At 44.7% G+C, this 14,842-nt stretch overlaps 1 protein-coding gene across 7 annotated transcripts in view; it reads right to left on the bottom strand.

The window, feature by feature from the left end:
* The window catches only part of LOC131444521 (AT-rich interactive domain-containing protein 1B-like), a 204,799-nt gene that overhangs the window by 7,914 nt on the left and 182,043 nt on the right, over positions 1-14,842 (bottom strand). For all 7 annotated transcript variants that reach the window (XM_058614911.1, XM_058614906.1, XM_058614910.1 and 4 more), the window contains 5 exons: positions 11,338-11,477; positions 10,105-10,208; positions 7,097-7,297; positions 6,023-6,238; positions 5,310-5,553 (listed from right to left, as the gene is read on the bottom strand). In XM_058614911.1, coding sequence (XP_058470894.1) covers positions 5,310-5,553; positions 6,023-6,238; positions 7,097-7,297; positions 10,105-10,208; positions 11,338-11,477 — 905 coding nt within the window. The remainder of the gene's footprint in view (positions 1-5,309; positions 5,554-6,022; positions 6,239-7,096; positions 7,298-10,104; positions 10,209-11,337; positions 11,478-14,842) is intronic.

Genomic DNA, 14,842 nt, shown 5'->3' with positions numbered 1-14,842 from the left:
GTGGGCTTTGACGGCAGCAGGGCGCTGTATTAGGGAGATAACTCGGGACTTAGGGGGCCAAAGCACTAACGGTGAGGCTGAGCAGCCCACATGAGGCCTGAGAGGACGGGGAAGAGAGGGACGGCTGAGGAGGAGGAGGAGGAGGAGGAGGAGGAGGAGGAGGAGCAGGACGGAGAGGACACGGCTCTTTATTTGGAAACTGTCTGAATATGGTCTAGTATGTTTTTATTTATGCGTGCCAGTGAGTTGATGAGGGGTTCATGTGGAGGGCTGAGCTGGGGGGCACCAATGTATTTGGAGGGAAAAAACAGTGTTGATGTATCCACTTTAAAATCAAATTACGTGCGAGCTGATATCTTAGCCAAAATCCCATGAATACTGCATGAGTGAAGAACTTCGGAGAGCTCGTGCCGAGCACCTGAAAGTATTTTCCCCCTCACACAGATTCCAAACTGGAGGTTAAAAGTGGGTCAGTGTGCTCTCTTGTTATGACGCCGCATCCCTGTGAGTTCCTCAGCTCTGAAGACGAGGAGAATGACAGCGGCGCAGAGCTGCGAGAACCCGCAGCCAAGATAAAACCAAGGGATACAGATTCCCAGAAGCAGGTTTAATAAAAAAAAAAACACAGCACATTCCGGCATAAAGATGACAAAGACGGAGAAAAAGAGAATATGAAAGCGTCCTAATGAGCATTTTGCTAAGAAAGACTTTCTCTGGAAGAGCCTCGGCGGCCTTTCCCTCACACAGCACGTTTAAAAAAAGAGAGAAAGACTTGAGCTTTAAAAATTCATGCTAATTCTGAATTATTCAATCACAGCGCTGCCTCGACATCATAGGAAACGGACAGAAAGAAAAAAACAGGGAGGGAGGGAGAGAAAGACAGACAGGGATGAGATGGTGATCCCATGATGATGCGTAGAGAGGAGAGAGGGAGAGGGAGAGAGAGAGGGAGGGCAAAGAGGGGCCAGGCTGCTCGAGGGAGTCTTCTCTTTCTGGGACATCCCCACTACACGCAAGTATGAACACGCACACGTGGAAACGTCCAAACAATGGTGAAGGGTGAGGCAAGGTTAGGAGACGTGTAGTTCCTCGAGAGCACGAGGGCAGAGGAGCAACTGCATAATGTGGAGAGGGTGGGGCGGGGGGGCCTGAACTTAAGAGCCCTCTGGGCCACGGTTAGTAAAAAAAATGACAGATTAAGTGATGAGGGAGGAAAGTGCTTCAGGAAGAGGAATACGGTTGACGTGTGATGAATGTGTGTGTGTGTGTGTGTGTGACATAATCCAGACGGGTGGTAGTGGAGAAGGGTAAGGCAGAGGAGGGGAGGGGAGGAGGGGGGGGGAGGAAAAAAATTCAGTCAGCTGAACCCGTTTTGTGAATGAAAGGTGACGGCAAGGTCGAGTTTGTTTACGTTCTACATTCCAGTGCTCATTAATCACTCCACCCCCCCACCACCACCACACACACACACACACACACACACACACACAAACACACACACACACACACACACACACTCTCCCCGGCCTGCTGGACACGCTCCCACAGTGACATCATCGGGCTGTCAGTCTATATATAGGCTGGCGAGGTGTCAGGAAAGGCTGTTTGCAGCAGGAAATCATAGACAGCAGATCAACACAGAGGGAAATGCTTCATGCATTCATTCATTCATTCTTGAACACTGGCTTAAGAAGCTGAGTGTAATAAAACCTGACCTCTGTGTGCGTTTTAACCCTTTAAAACCGAGCATGTCGCAGACGACACGTTAGCACAAGTACACTTTGCATTAACTGTAATTCCGCGACGGTTTCTGAAAGCTGACAAGTTGCACATTAAAGCCAACGTGTGGTTATTACGGTAATTGCACTTGTGTGACTGCAGGAAGCCGGCGAATCAGCGTCTTTGTCACCAGAGAGGAAAGAGCAGGAAAAACACCTGTTTTTGGACATTGAGACAAAAACTGTTTTATACTGTTCATATATGCAACAACACAATTTTGTGTTTATATACATTTTTTATATAAATGGGAAGTTGCCTTAAAATGAGCTGTGTTTAGTGCTTCTAAGAAAAGTCTTGTAGGAAACAAAACAACACTAGCGCTGTCACGAGGATCACCCGTTTCGACACGTAGACAAATGACACCACAAATATGCAGGAGGAGATATTATTACCGTACTTCAATCAAGGCTGATTTTTACAGCTGGGAGCTCCAGATCCAAAAAAAACCAAGCAGCCCAAACATCACATGTATTAACCTTTGCATATTTTAAAACATAGATGCTGTCTCTGGTTGTGTGTGAAATTAGATTTTGTGAAAGTGAGATGTTTGAACAGATGAGAGGAGGCTGAATTTTGAATTATTAAGTGTTACGAGTAAAGAGAGGACATGCATTGATGTATATATATATATATATATATATATATATATATATATATATATAAATGTGTCCTGTATGCACTATACATGCATATGTGTGTGTATGCAAATAAAGGCAGATGCTCTTTTCCAGCCACCAGGAAAGCAATCTACAGTGTCTCAGACAGGTGAAGTGCTCTGGTGTTCTATTTAAAAGCCAGGGTCACTTTTCTCATCTCCGCTGCAAATTAGAGACGTGACCTTACTGCTCTGTCGTGCTCCGACTCTCTCTCTCTCTCTCTTCACTCCTGACACTCACATCATAATTGTACACAGTGACACACAGTGTGAAAAGGCAATATACACAAACACACACACAAACACACAAACAAAAAAGCACCCTCTGTGTGTTACAGTATTACTCGACCCCCTCAAGTGCCATCATCCAATAATGAAACGACCAATCATCTCCATCAGAAAAGTGTCTCCATGGGTTTGAAGTTGTGTTCATGTCAGTGATAATGAATGACAAAACTACACAAAACTAAACAGTTAAAGGTTAAAGTCAGCCTAGAAAAGAAACAAAACTCACATTGTACTGGGTGAACTTTCACACAGATGGATAGTATTATTATTATTATTATTATTATTATCATAAAACAGTTACCCTCAGATTAGAGCTAATACAATATAATTTAATTTACTTGACCTGACCTAAGACATTTCTTAAACACATGTCGTGAGTTTCACACACTTAAAATCGTAACTCAGGTCACATTTTCAGGCTTTAAAATGTGGTGTTGAGTCAAAGTTATGATTTTAATTTATATCGCATTTATATAAAGATATAAAGTAGCAATAATTGTGCAGAAGCCACAAAATAGAGCAATTTTTCTTTTCTTTTTGTTCATAAAAAACGAGCCAAGTGAACTTTGAACACAAATTCAATCCGATTTTAAACATTTTGAGTAGTTTTTGCTCAGATGTGTTTATTAATGCCTCGGCTGAGGATATAAGACACTCTATATTGCACTTATTCTTATACCCTCAGTACGTACTGTACGTTTAAACATAGCAATGGTGTTTTAAGGGTTAAATTTGAAATTTGAACAGTACAAAACATATTTTACAACTATATTTCTTTTGAGTCTGTGTCTCTCAATGTCCAAACAAATGAAAAACAGAACAAAAAAATGGAATCTTATGTACAGGTGTTCTTCCCACTCTCTCTCTTGGTCTCAGCTTTTTTGTGTTAAAGTTGTGTAACGTTTTAATCATCAGCAAACTCACTCTTTATAATTCCTGAAACATCAGCCTATAAATGCACTCTTGAGCGTCATACAGGAAGTTCAGGGGGTCGACGCGGTCACCTCAGGTAATGGGACTTTCATTTTCCTCATCCCGTGTTTGGATAATAGAAGATTTCAGTTGGATTTGGCCCATTTCCTCTTACTCCTCTAACGTGCTCGGCACCTAACACAACGTGACCATGTGCTCCTGCTAAATTAACCTGAAAGATAATGAACTTTGGCTGACACCAAAACCTACACTTGGGAAGAGTTTGAATTGATATTTTCCAAGCATGTCTTCTAGCTTTATATTTAATAATACTTTTTACTTTTTTTCCCAGAGCAGAACAGAGACATTCACAGTCCAGTCTCAAAGTTTTTCAGCTCAAGTTCAAGTCCAGTCTCAAGTCGCTGGTTGAAATAAGCACTCGCTCTCATTCCATCTGGTAAATCTTGGTTTATTTTCTATAATTAAAAAGAGCTTTCTGATTTTTCAGCTTCTTAAATGTGAATATTGCCTGGTTTCTTTGCTCCAGTTGACAAAGAAATCATTAAAACTGAAGAAGTCAGACATTGAAGAACATCAGCATCTCAATCGACATTTTACGGAGCGAGAAAATAATAAATAAGAGCGTTCTGCACCACAGGATACGCGATGTTTATCTGTGTAACTACTGTATCTGGCTTCATAGCACAACCTCAAACTTGTGTTTGGTCGATTATTTCTTTGTTATAACAACGCTTCTTGGCAATAAGCCCTGTACCGTTGCAAAGCCTGTTTATTTCTTCCCTTTTAAACTGTGCCCACTGTTTAAACTGTTTGTGGGGTTGAGCAGCAGAGCCGAGTATATGTGGCTTGCAGCTCATTCTGCTATTGACGCTTGTCTGGTGTCGTTTATTGGACTGGACGACTGAAGTCTGAAGAAACAAGACATATTGGCGATTTAACAACGTGTTCATTTAACAAACAGGGGCCTCAGTGACATGTGGAAGAACCATAACAGAGCCACAACAGCCTGGCACACAGTTGGTGCAGTGGTTAGCATTCTTGCCTTTGCAGCCAAGGGATCGAGACCCGATCGGGTTCTCCGGTTTCCTCCCACAGTACAAAAACATGGGGATTAGGTAAACTGGACACCCTAAATTGACCATAGGTGTCTCTATATGTGGCCCTGCGATGGACTGGCGAACTGTCCAGGGTGTGACCCCGCATACCGCCCTATGTCCAAAGTCCCCCGCAACCCTCATGTGCGGGATAAAGTGGTAGAAAATGGATGGATGGATGAATAAAGAATGAGAGAATAACCTTCAGCAAGGCCACACAGCTAATATAACCAGCTGTGTAGTCTTACATGATGATTCTCTGAGCTCACTTCCTGTTGACGCATGTACCAGATCGCAGAGACACCTACTGGAGTAATTAAATCCTCTCCTCGAGTCTTTTGAGGTCAAGTCTGCGTTCCGTGCCAGACTCGAGTCCTCGTCTCTCAGCTGCAAAGCCTCTATTGTGCCAACATTGTCATGAATGCAGATTGTTGTTCCTCGGAGGTTTTCCCCGACACCTGTAGTTCGATCATCAGCACCTGTTGTTTGGCTGCTGACAGATGGGGAAACCGGCAAACGCGGCAAAACCCAGTGAAGCACACACTGTTATCACAACTCACCAGGTGACGGCGGCTGGATCTTGACCTGCTTCCTGTTCTCCCCTCCAGCCATGCTGCTGCTGCTGCTGCTGCCACTGCTGCTGCTGCTGCTGCTGTCTGCCGGCGGCTCCTCTCCCCGCTCCATCTTACACTCGTAGGCGAACAGATACTGGATGTACTGCTTCTTGAGGGAGCTGGCGGAGCTGCTCGACGTGCCGACGTTCAGATTGGTGGACAGCTCACGCCACTTCTTGTTTTTGTTCACCTGAGAGATGGAGAAATTAAGAAGCTGAATGAGTGACACTACTCTGATTTAAGATAAAAAGACAACTTCTTTACGCTTCTCACTATGCATGGATATTTTCTTTTCATTGTTGTTTACTGGACTTTATATTATGAGGGCCATTAGAGTTACAATTGTAAGGTAAAGACAAACTAAACCCAACCAAATCCTCCATCCTTCCAAAAATCCCACACACTGAAGTCAGAGCAAACAAGTAGATCCATATTAATCCAGATTACCTCCCCATGTGAGCTGGATAAAGGAGCTGCTATATTTTAACAAATTCGTTAAAATCATGTTCTGCTAATGTGTTAAAAAAACATTTGGAAGCCTTTTTTCCAGATGTAAATAGAGCTGCTTTCATTCATTTTCATGTTTTTCTGAGAATATAGTGTATAATAATGTATATTACGTGAAGTACTTCTATTATTACTGGGTATTTATAAATTACCATGGCGAGGCCTCCGATCTCACGAACAGCCATGTAGAGCTTCCACAGATCGAGCGGCTTCTTGCCCACGGCGGGCAGTTGGGCGACAGGCGTGCCTCTGTCTTCCATGAAGGTCAGGTAACGCTCCACCCAACTCCGCCTCTCCGGCTCCGCGCCCAGCTCGTAAAGGCGTGCGATTCGCTCCCCACTGAGAGAGGAGGGGTTAGGGTTGGGTTTCTGGCGATGGACAGAGAGGAAAAAAACAAACGTATATTATATTTAATATATATATATATATATATATATATGATATGAATGTTAGTGTAGTTTTCATTGTAATAACAGGACAATGTGAGCACGACTAGCACGCTGATTCATACACTTTGCGATGCAAACGCAGTGAACATGAATTTACATGCACTAGTTTAATGCATTTTTTAGAGGGTCTATTCTCAAAAGTCTGTTGTTCAGTTTATTTTTCTTTGCTGTTTTCTCACACGACAACAACAACAACAACAACCACCACCACCCATTCTCCCCACGAGGATCATTAAAGTTTCATCTCAAATATACATGTTCTGTTTCAGGCGTTTGGTTCAATGACCGAGCAAAAAACAAGCACTTCTTCTCTGTCCCTCACGTTCACGTTGGTGGACAGAGATTAAGCAACATCGTCTGGCTCAGGTCCAGGTTTTGAAAGAATTTTGTGGTCAAAGTATAAGTTTTATTATCTCGTAGAAATTACACAATAATCCTCTCGTCAAACATAAATCTTCATGAAGGGGAATTGAAACTTTTGGTGTCTTTTTTTTTGTTTTTATTCTGCCTCCATTTGGTCTTCATCCTCTGTCAAGCAATACTATCAGACCTGACGGAGGGAGTGTTTGCGAGTATACACCAGCAGCACAAGGGCGGGTGGGAGCAAGTAGCAGCTACAATATCTAAGCTTTATTAGTTGTCTGTCTCGACATAAAACCACTTCCTGTGTGAAGCGCGGGAATGTCACACGAGATCTAAACACTGCTATACTGAGAGAGAGAGAGAGAGCTGATGGGCTAACTCATTTCATTTATATCAAGTTGTAATTGTTCTCACGGGGCTGGCGGGCGTCTTGAGCGGCCATGGGGGGCTGCTGATGCTGTCGCTGTCGTCTCCGTGATAGGACGACAGGCTGGCGGGGCTGGGCGAGAGCGGCGAGGGCACGGGCAGGGCACCACCTGGCGTGGTGGGCTGCGACACACACTGTTGGGAGCCACTGCTACTGTTGTTGTTGTTGTTGCTGTAGCCGTCCTGTTGCTGGTAAAGAGAGGGAGGGAGAGACAGAGAGAGGGACAAGGATTTGAATTACATCCATCACTGCGGTGTTCCTTCACCTCCTCGGTATCAGTGTGACAGCACGGAACATTCTACCAGCGAGGTCACGCAAAAAAAGGTTACAGCTGACAGAGGAACAGCACAGCACTCGGAATGAATGAATGAATAATGTGCTCAACTCATCGTTTATACTTTTTTTAGAATGAAAAATTGGGATCTCTAATCAGCAGGAATGCTGGGAAAATAGTTAGCTGCTGAGTTTGGGTTCACTGCTCTCCATCTTCGGCTCTTCTTATCAGATGAGCGCAGACAGACACACACACACACACACATGACCCCGAGGCGACCTCTCCATCTCTGAATCTCTCTGCCAATGTTGACACGTGTTTTATTGCATTTATTGTCTGTGACCCCGTGACCCCCCCCCCCCCCCCCCCCTTTAGAATCTTTCCATTTTTAGGTTTCTTTGCAGCATGGGGAGTTTGTGTGAGCGGTGAGTGCAGTACCAGAGTGGACCTGTATTTTTTATTTAACCTTTATTTCTACAGGTTAAATCCCATTGAGACAGACGGACGACACAACAATAAAGGAAATGTGCAAAATGTCAAGTGAATAAACAGATTAAAATACTAGGAGCAGGAGCGAGTTCCCCAAGTTCAGTGACTCTGAAAGAATTTTAAAATCCGTGGAGGGAATCAAGCTGGACATGAGACTCTGCTGAAGCTTGCTCCAGGTTGAGGGGTCAGAGCAGGGAGTCCTGGGAACGTAAGCTATGACTGAGCCGAGTATGTAACACGTAGGAGGATAAATATGTGGGCAGCAGGCCTAGGATAGATTTGGAAATGCTGATGTCATGAGAGATGGGCATCCAATAAGAAGAGAGAGATTGAGCAGAGGCCTTCATGTAAATAACATCTCTATAATCAAGAAGGGGCAAGAAGGTGGCAGCAACAACAGGCTGTTTCCTGAACTGTATACAGAGTAGGTAAATTACTCAGGATAGGATTGTCTCCCATTATGCTACAGGTTTAGGTGTGAGGTTGTAAACAGAGGGTCATTAGATCACTTTATTTACCTTATGCTGAAAGGTATTAGGAATTAGTGATTAATAATGCCAAAAACTCCATTAAATCCATTTTATACCCTTATATTTTCACCTCAACAGCTGATAGGAGTTATTATAATGGACAAGTATCACCTACCTCATGACTGTACTATTATTTTGCACATTTACTTATAATTGTCATGTTTTTATAATTCATGGTAAATAACAGATGTCTATTTCTAGTGCATTTCCAGCTATACTGCCCTTCATGTGTGTTATTTTATTACTTTAACAATTTATCTATTTGAACCATTTATCTATTTCAAGAAAGCATTTCATTGCACAGAGATTGCACGTGTTTTTCTGACTGTACATATGACAATAAACTCTTTGAATGTTGAATCTTATACACTGCAGTAAACCTATGGTCACATTTTTATGTCGCGCGTGAGATAAGACACTAATACACGAGGACTATGTTTGGTTTTAAAACGACCGATGACACTAAAGCAGATTAAAACCACATTTTAGCACACGTTACGACCTAACTCATTCATACATACTGGTACTGGTAATTAAATAAGAAGCCCAGTTAGAGAGGACTAACAGTATTTAAGATTCACGCAGATTCATCATCAGCGTAAATCAGGTCGACAGTTTATGTTCGTCTGCATGGATTCTGATGTAATTTACACTTAAAAATCAGTCCAACTTGTGTCTGCACATGAGTGTGTGTGTGTGTGTGTGTGTGTGTCATGCAAGAGAGAGAGAGAGAGAGACTCAGACAGCTTGACAAGAGCTTCTGGTCTGTGTACAGAATGCTCATGTCAGCAAAACCTTATCTTTCCCCTCCCTCTCTCTTTCCCTATCTTGCGCTCTTTCTCATTCTCCTTTTCTCTCCCTCTCTCTCTCTCTCCCTCTCTCTCTCTCTCTCTCTCTCCCTCAGCAGACAGATCATCTCTTTTGGGAGCACTGGAGGTCTTTCTGGCTGCTCAGTCTGCCTTAAATAATTCAAAAGGCACTACTACCCTAATCAGCAAAAGAAAAGACAGGGATTTGGAGTGAAACGACGTGTAGTGGATGTGATGGAAGTGTAAGTGTGTGTGTGTGCGCTCGCCTGTGTGTGTGTGTGTGTGTGTGTGCACGAATGTGTGTTAGATAGGTTGTTAAACAAAAACAAGGGGAGGGAGAAGAAAAGAGCAAAGAGCAGAGTTCTGTTGTTGCTGAGCTGAGCCGAGCTGAGCTGCAATTGGGGGGCAAAATGAGAAGTCAGCACTGTGTACTGAGACACGTGTGTGTGTGTGTGTGTGTGTGTGTGTGCCAAGAAGAGACACAAAGTAAGAGAAAGGATGCACGTGTTTGTGAGTGGAGAGGCCAGTTTGTGGCTTCTCATCTTTGTCTGTGTGTGTCTGTGTGTGTCTGTGTGTGTCTGTGTGTGGATGCACATGCGTGTGTTCTGCAGATGTCAGGTGCTGCCAAAACATCGGCGAGCAGAAAACGCTGCGGGCAAAAAAAAACCCAACAACACAGTGATGAAAACATCAGGAACGGTGAGTGTTAAACAAATCATTAGATATGGTGGGAAAACAGCGGAGAATTAGCCCACTGTGCTGAGGCAGCGTATGCTGATCAGATCAGGGTTTGCTTCATTAGCAGGCGCCAGATCAAAAACAAAAGAAAACACAAAACAAAGAAAACACAGAGCCAGAGACGGAAGACGGGTAAAAAAAATGTCAAGGGATACCTTTGGTTTGTGAGGCTCGTGGGCGGGGCCTGTATCCTCTTTCACGTCCGTTTTTGGCTTCCCGTTTGGACTCATCACGCCGTCTCCTGACGTCGATATAGCTCCTTCACCGAGACGAGAAAATAATGAGAGAGGGACATTTCAATCAAACTGAACCGGCCAAAAACGATAAAAAGAGGCATGCTTAAATGTAAACTTTAAAATTTGATCGTATGGTTAGATCCAGCATGTTGTAACCGCCTGGAATGATTGGTGTCTTCTTTCCTGTGCGCTGAAGGTCATTGGATAATGGCTTGTATAATGTCAAAGACAAAGTCAGACGTTGTAAAATAGTTTAATGTCTCTTTCTGCAGCTGAAATATTATGTTCTTTCTCTCGCTCCCTTCTCAAGGCCCCTTTAAAGTCTGTGAAGGGAAGATTGTGAAAGAATCGTATTAAAAGGCCGCTGCTTAAGGAAGACATAGAAAGGGAGTGAGATAAGACTCCACAAAAAGCAAGTCGGCTCCCTCTTTCAACCTCGCTGGCTGCACATGCTAGAGTTTTCGGGAGAACTCAAACACACACACGTTCTTACACATTCAAAGTGGTGAAAGAAAAGAAAGGTTAATATTTGAGATATTAGAAAATGACAGTAGTCAATTTCTCATTGACAGAGAGAAGTTACAAGGCTCCGGTTTTTATTTTCCCCTTGTGCACAGTGGGAAAGACTCATGGTATCTTACCTTTGCCCAAGGGCAAACCAGATGAATTTGGAGGAACCTTGGCGTTCTAATTTCGTTTGCAGTTTTCCAAATGTCTTGCATTTTTGATATTTGGCTTTAGATAAAAGGTGCCTTTCATTTTGGAGCCCACATTGTACTCGTAGGTGCATTTTAGCAACAATACAACAAAAGTGCTACAAGGAAACGTAAGAACTGAGAAAGTTACGAGTTTCTTGGACTTTGAATGACTTTGGGCCCTTCTGCTCCTCTTTCCTTCTCTCTCTCTCTCTCAATGGGAGCTATTCAGATGTTGCTGCTATACATGCAACATAAACATGTGCTTTAAACTTGAATAGCTCAGCTGTCCGACCTATTTGCCTATTCAGTGAGTCTTTCATTCATTATAATCATCACAACAGGTAGAGACGAGGGTCAAGCAGGTGAAGGTTGGTGCTGAACTTCTCGCCACTGTCACCGACAAAGAGGTTTCTCCTTACACTACACAGGTCATAGAAGAACTTCTGCTGAATACCTGAAGGCTGTGCACTGTAGGCTGGAACTTGTGAGTTTCCCAAAGCTGAGGCGTTGTTGGCTGCTGGCTGGTTGTAGGGGACAGTGGAGGCCATGTTGCTTGCTTGGTTGACGTTGGGGGGGCCTTGATAGCTGCTCTGCCTACGACAGGAAGACGACACAGAAGTCAGTGGAGGGGAATATTTTATGTTACATTCGCTGCAGCAGAACAAGAGGCCACAAAATCGCACATAAACCTGAGCACTGGTCGTATTCTTACAGTCACAATAAAATGCAACACATCCTTGATCTAACAAAAGATCGACAATGAGACATTAGGAGAAAAAGGTCTTCCACAAATCTCCCCTCTCCTCCTCCTCCTCCTCTCTCTCTCCCACAAGTCATAATTTAACTAATTAAGGTGTGCTTTTGGAGAGGATCATGTTATTTGTTGCCAAGGTGACAGCGGAAATCAATCCCACTCAATCTCCCTCCCTCAGCCCCTCCCCGCCCTCTATCTCCCAGGCAGCTCATCACATGGCGTTGCAAGTGACATCAGAGGGGCTTATCTGCAACCTGCTGAATGCGAGCCATCCCCACACACACACACACACACACACACTAACACACACATGTAAGTGTGTGCGATTAAGGGGAGAGCGTATATCATTGCATGCCAGGCGGGTCAGAGCCAGTGACACGAAGGCTGAAAGGGAACACCATGTCGGGGACAATTTGGTATCTGCTGGTGCCTCAAGATTATCTCCTGGACGACCGTTTAAAAAGAGTAGAGGAAAAGGGGGGAGACAGATGGGGAGAGAAGACACGGAGCTGGACAGGGGGCCGTAAATGATCAAAAGACAAAGGAAAGCAAGGTAGAAGACAAGATTGGGAACGTAGACGGCAAAGAAGAGATGAAGGGGAGAGGAAGAAAGAGGCTGCCGACTGAGGAAGTCAAGTAGAAGTGAGGATGGATGTAAAGGAAAAAGAACGTTATCCATATTCATGTCAGTCAATTCCCTCGTCACTGGCACCTCTCTCTCTCTCTCTCTCTTTCACACACAGACACATGGCATAATACCTCATGCTGGAACCGATACACATAGCCTAAGAGGAGGGATCGGCTTGGTAAACCTCCCCATAATCTCATCTCACAGATGTAATTAGTCATAGAGCACGGCTGATGATACATATGTAATCCCTCTATGGGGGCTGAGGTGTGAGGGGAGCTCCATGGCAAAGAAACAAGCTCACACCAAATCCACGCTTATCTGGCCTCATTTCATTCTAATGGGGGGGGGGGGGGAGTATAGCCTTCTCCTGCTGCTGCCTACATGTTCCCTAAAAAGCTCAGCGTGAGTCAAGACACTGAAATAAATGCGCCTTTTTGACGGCTGCATCTCTTGGAAGTCGCGTTCTGTGTGCAAACTCTCACAAAAGACAAGGGAAATAAGTTTAGAGACGCCAAACGCCCGTGAAACTCATTTATCCATACTGTAAAAAAAAAACACACCGCTCATCCACCTTAAGGAATATAAGCAGGAGCTCTCCTGTGAATAGTGGAATATCCAAATCACCAACAACAACAACAACAATAACAACAACAGTGGTTGGAGGTTCTTGACTGTGGCACTCTCCCATTATGACTAATTCATGTCATAAAAAAGCCCATTAGAAAGCACTTGATGGAAGCACTGCACAGCGTTTAATCACATTTAATATATGCATGTGCTGCTATCGGGGAGGGGGGAGGGAGGAGGGAGGAGGGAAAAAAAAACCATGGCACATCGCATTCATCTTGCTCTCAGGCACCTTTGTGATGGGGAAGAGAAAAAGCATCCTGTTGCCGCAGAGAGAGAGAGAGAGAGAGAGAGAGAGAACGGGTGAGTGAGTGAGGCGAAAGAGAGAAAACAAGAGAAAGAGCAGGGATGAGGAGGAGAAGAAGAAAAGAGGCAGAATGGAACAGAGGAGGAGGAGGAAGGGAAATTAAGACCCGGAGAAGCCTGAGTAGTGTGTGTGTCCCTGGTGAACTGACTGAGGGGTGGTGGTGGTGGTGGTGGTGGGGGGGGGGTGTATTTTTTTAGCTCAGGGCCTCAGAGCTCGAGGTAATCGCTGTTCCATGAGACTGAGCTGAGTGAACACACACACACACACACACACACACACAAACACACACACACACACACAACACACACACACAGGGTTGTGCAGCTATTCTTCTGAGGACACTGCACTAAACAACAGCCTTACCCCTTTGCCTCACCCTAAACTTAACCTGTTGCTCAGAAATCAGGTTCTGCCTCATTAGGACCAGGTTTTTTTGGTCTCCATGAGGACTACTGGTCCTGACAAGGTCAGTGTCTGTGCCTGAAAAAGAGGAAGAAAAACACACACACGAGGACGCAAAGTAAAAGACACAGAAATATCTTTCCAAACACAATCAGGCCAGGGCACTCGGAGTTTGTTGTCGAGGAGCGGCCTGAGGAGGGAGGGAGGGAGGGAGGGAGGGAGAGAGAGAGAGAGAGTGCAGGGAAACTTTCACTTGAGGTTTCTGGAAAAGTTGGAGCTTTGACACCACATTAGAGTTCATACATACTACAATACAGCGTGGGTGTTTTCAGTCTTTTTGTTGGGCCTGTCCAGGCGCCATTAGGGCAGAGAGGCCATCGTCTCACACCTTTGAAATGCAGCAATTAAATGCACTGTGGTCCCACACACACACACACACACACACACACACACGCACGCGCCCGCCCACACACACACACACACACACACACACACAGCCATCTCGCTTCTCTTGTTATTCAGTTCGCACGTGTGAAGGGCATTCGAGAAGGCCACTTTCTCACCGTGGGCCGAGCATGTGTATCCATGTGTGTGTGTGTGTGTGTGTTTCAGCGTGTCCTTGTGTTCATGCGCAGGGTGTGTGCCGTTGCCAAGGGGATGCCATGGTTACGAGGTGCCAGCCAACCAGCTGACAGTGTCTCTCTCTCGTAGTGGCAGCGCCTTTGTCCTTCATTTGTGGTGACAGGCCGTGCTGATGTCTCCCAGCACTGCTAACTGGACGAGACAGCAGAAGTGCTGGGACTGCAGGAGTGTGTGACGGCTGAGCGGCCCTCCCAATCGATCCCTCTGCTTTGTGTGTGTGTGTGTGCGTGCGGGTGGGTGTACAACAGTGTGGAGAAGAAAGTGAGAGAAAAAGAGCCGGAGAGAGGCTGCTGGATAGAAGGATGGAGTGGATCGGCTGGAGGCCATGAATTATATATGGACCCAATCTGTTCTCAGGGCGGCTCGGGCTCATAGCTCCTCCAAACTCCTGACTCAACTCACCACACACAAACACATACACAGACAGAGGGGGGAGACCAGGAGAGAGGAGGAAAAAAAGAAAAGAAAAAAGAAAATATATTAATAAATACAAGGACAGCTTTTAACATATTAAATCCAGAGAAAAGCTACTCTTCTCTTCTCTTCATCCGCCCCTCCTTCTCCAACATCAAACAGCTCAGGATGGATGGAGGAGA

Source organism: Solea solea, chromosome 18 (genome assembly GCF_958295425.1).
Source record: "Solea solea chromosome 18, fSolSol10.1, whole genome shotgun sequence".
Taxonomy (NCBI): Eukaryota; Metazoa; Chordata; class Actinopteri; order Pleuronectiformes; family Soleidae; genus Solea; species Solea solea.
This window is presented reverse-complemented; position numbering and strand designations above follow the sequence as displayed.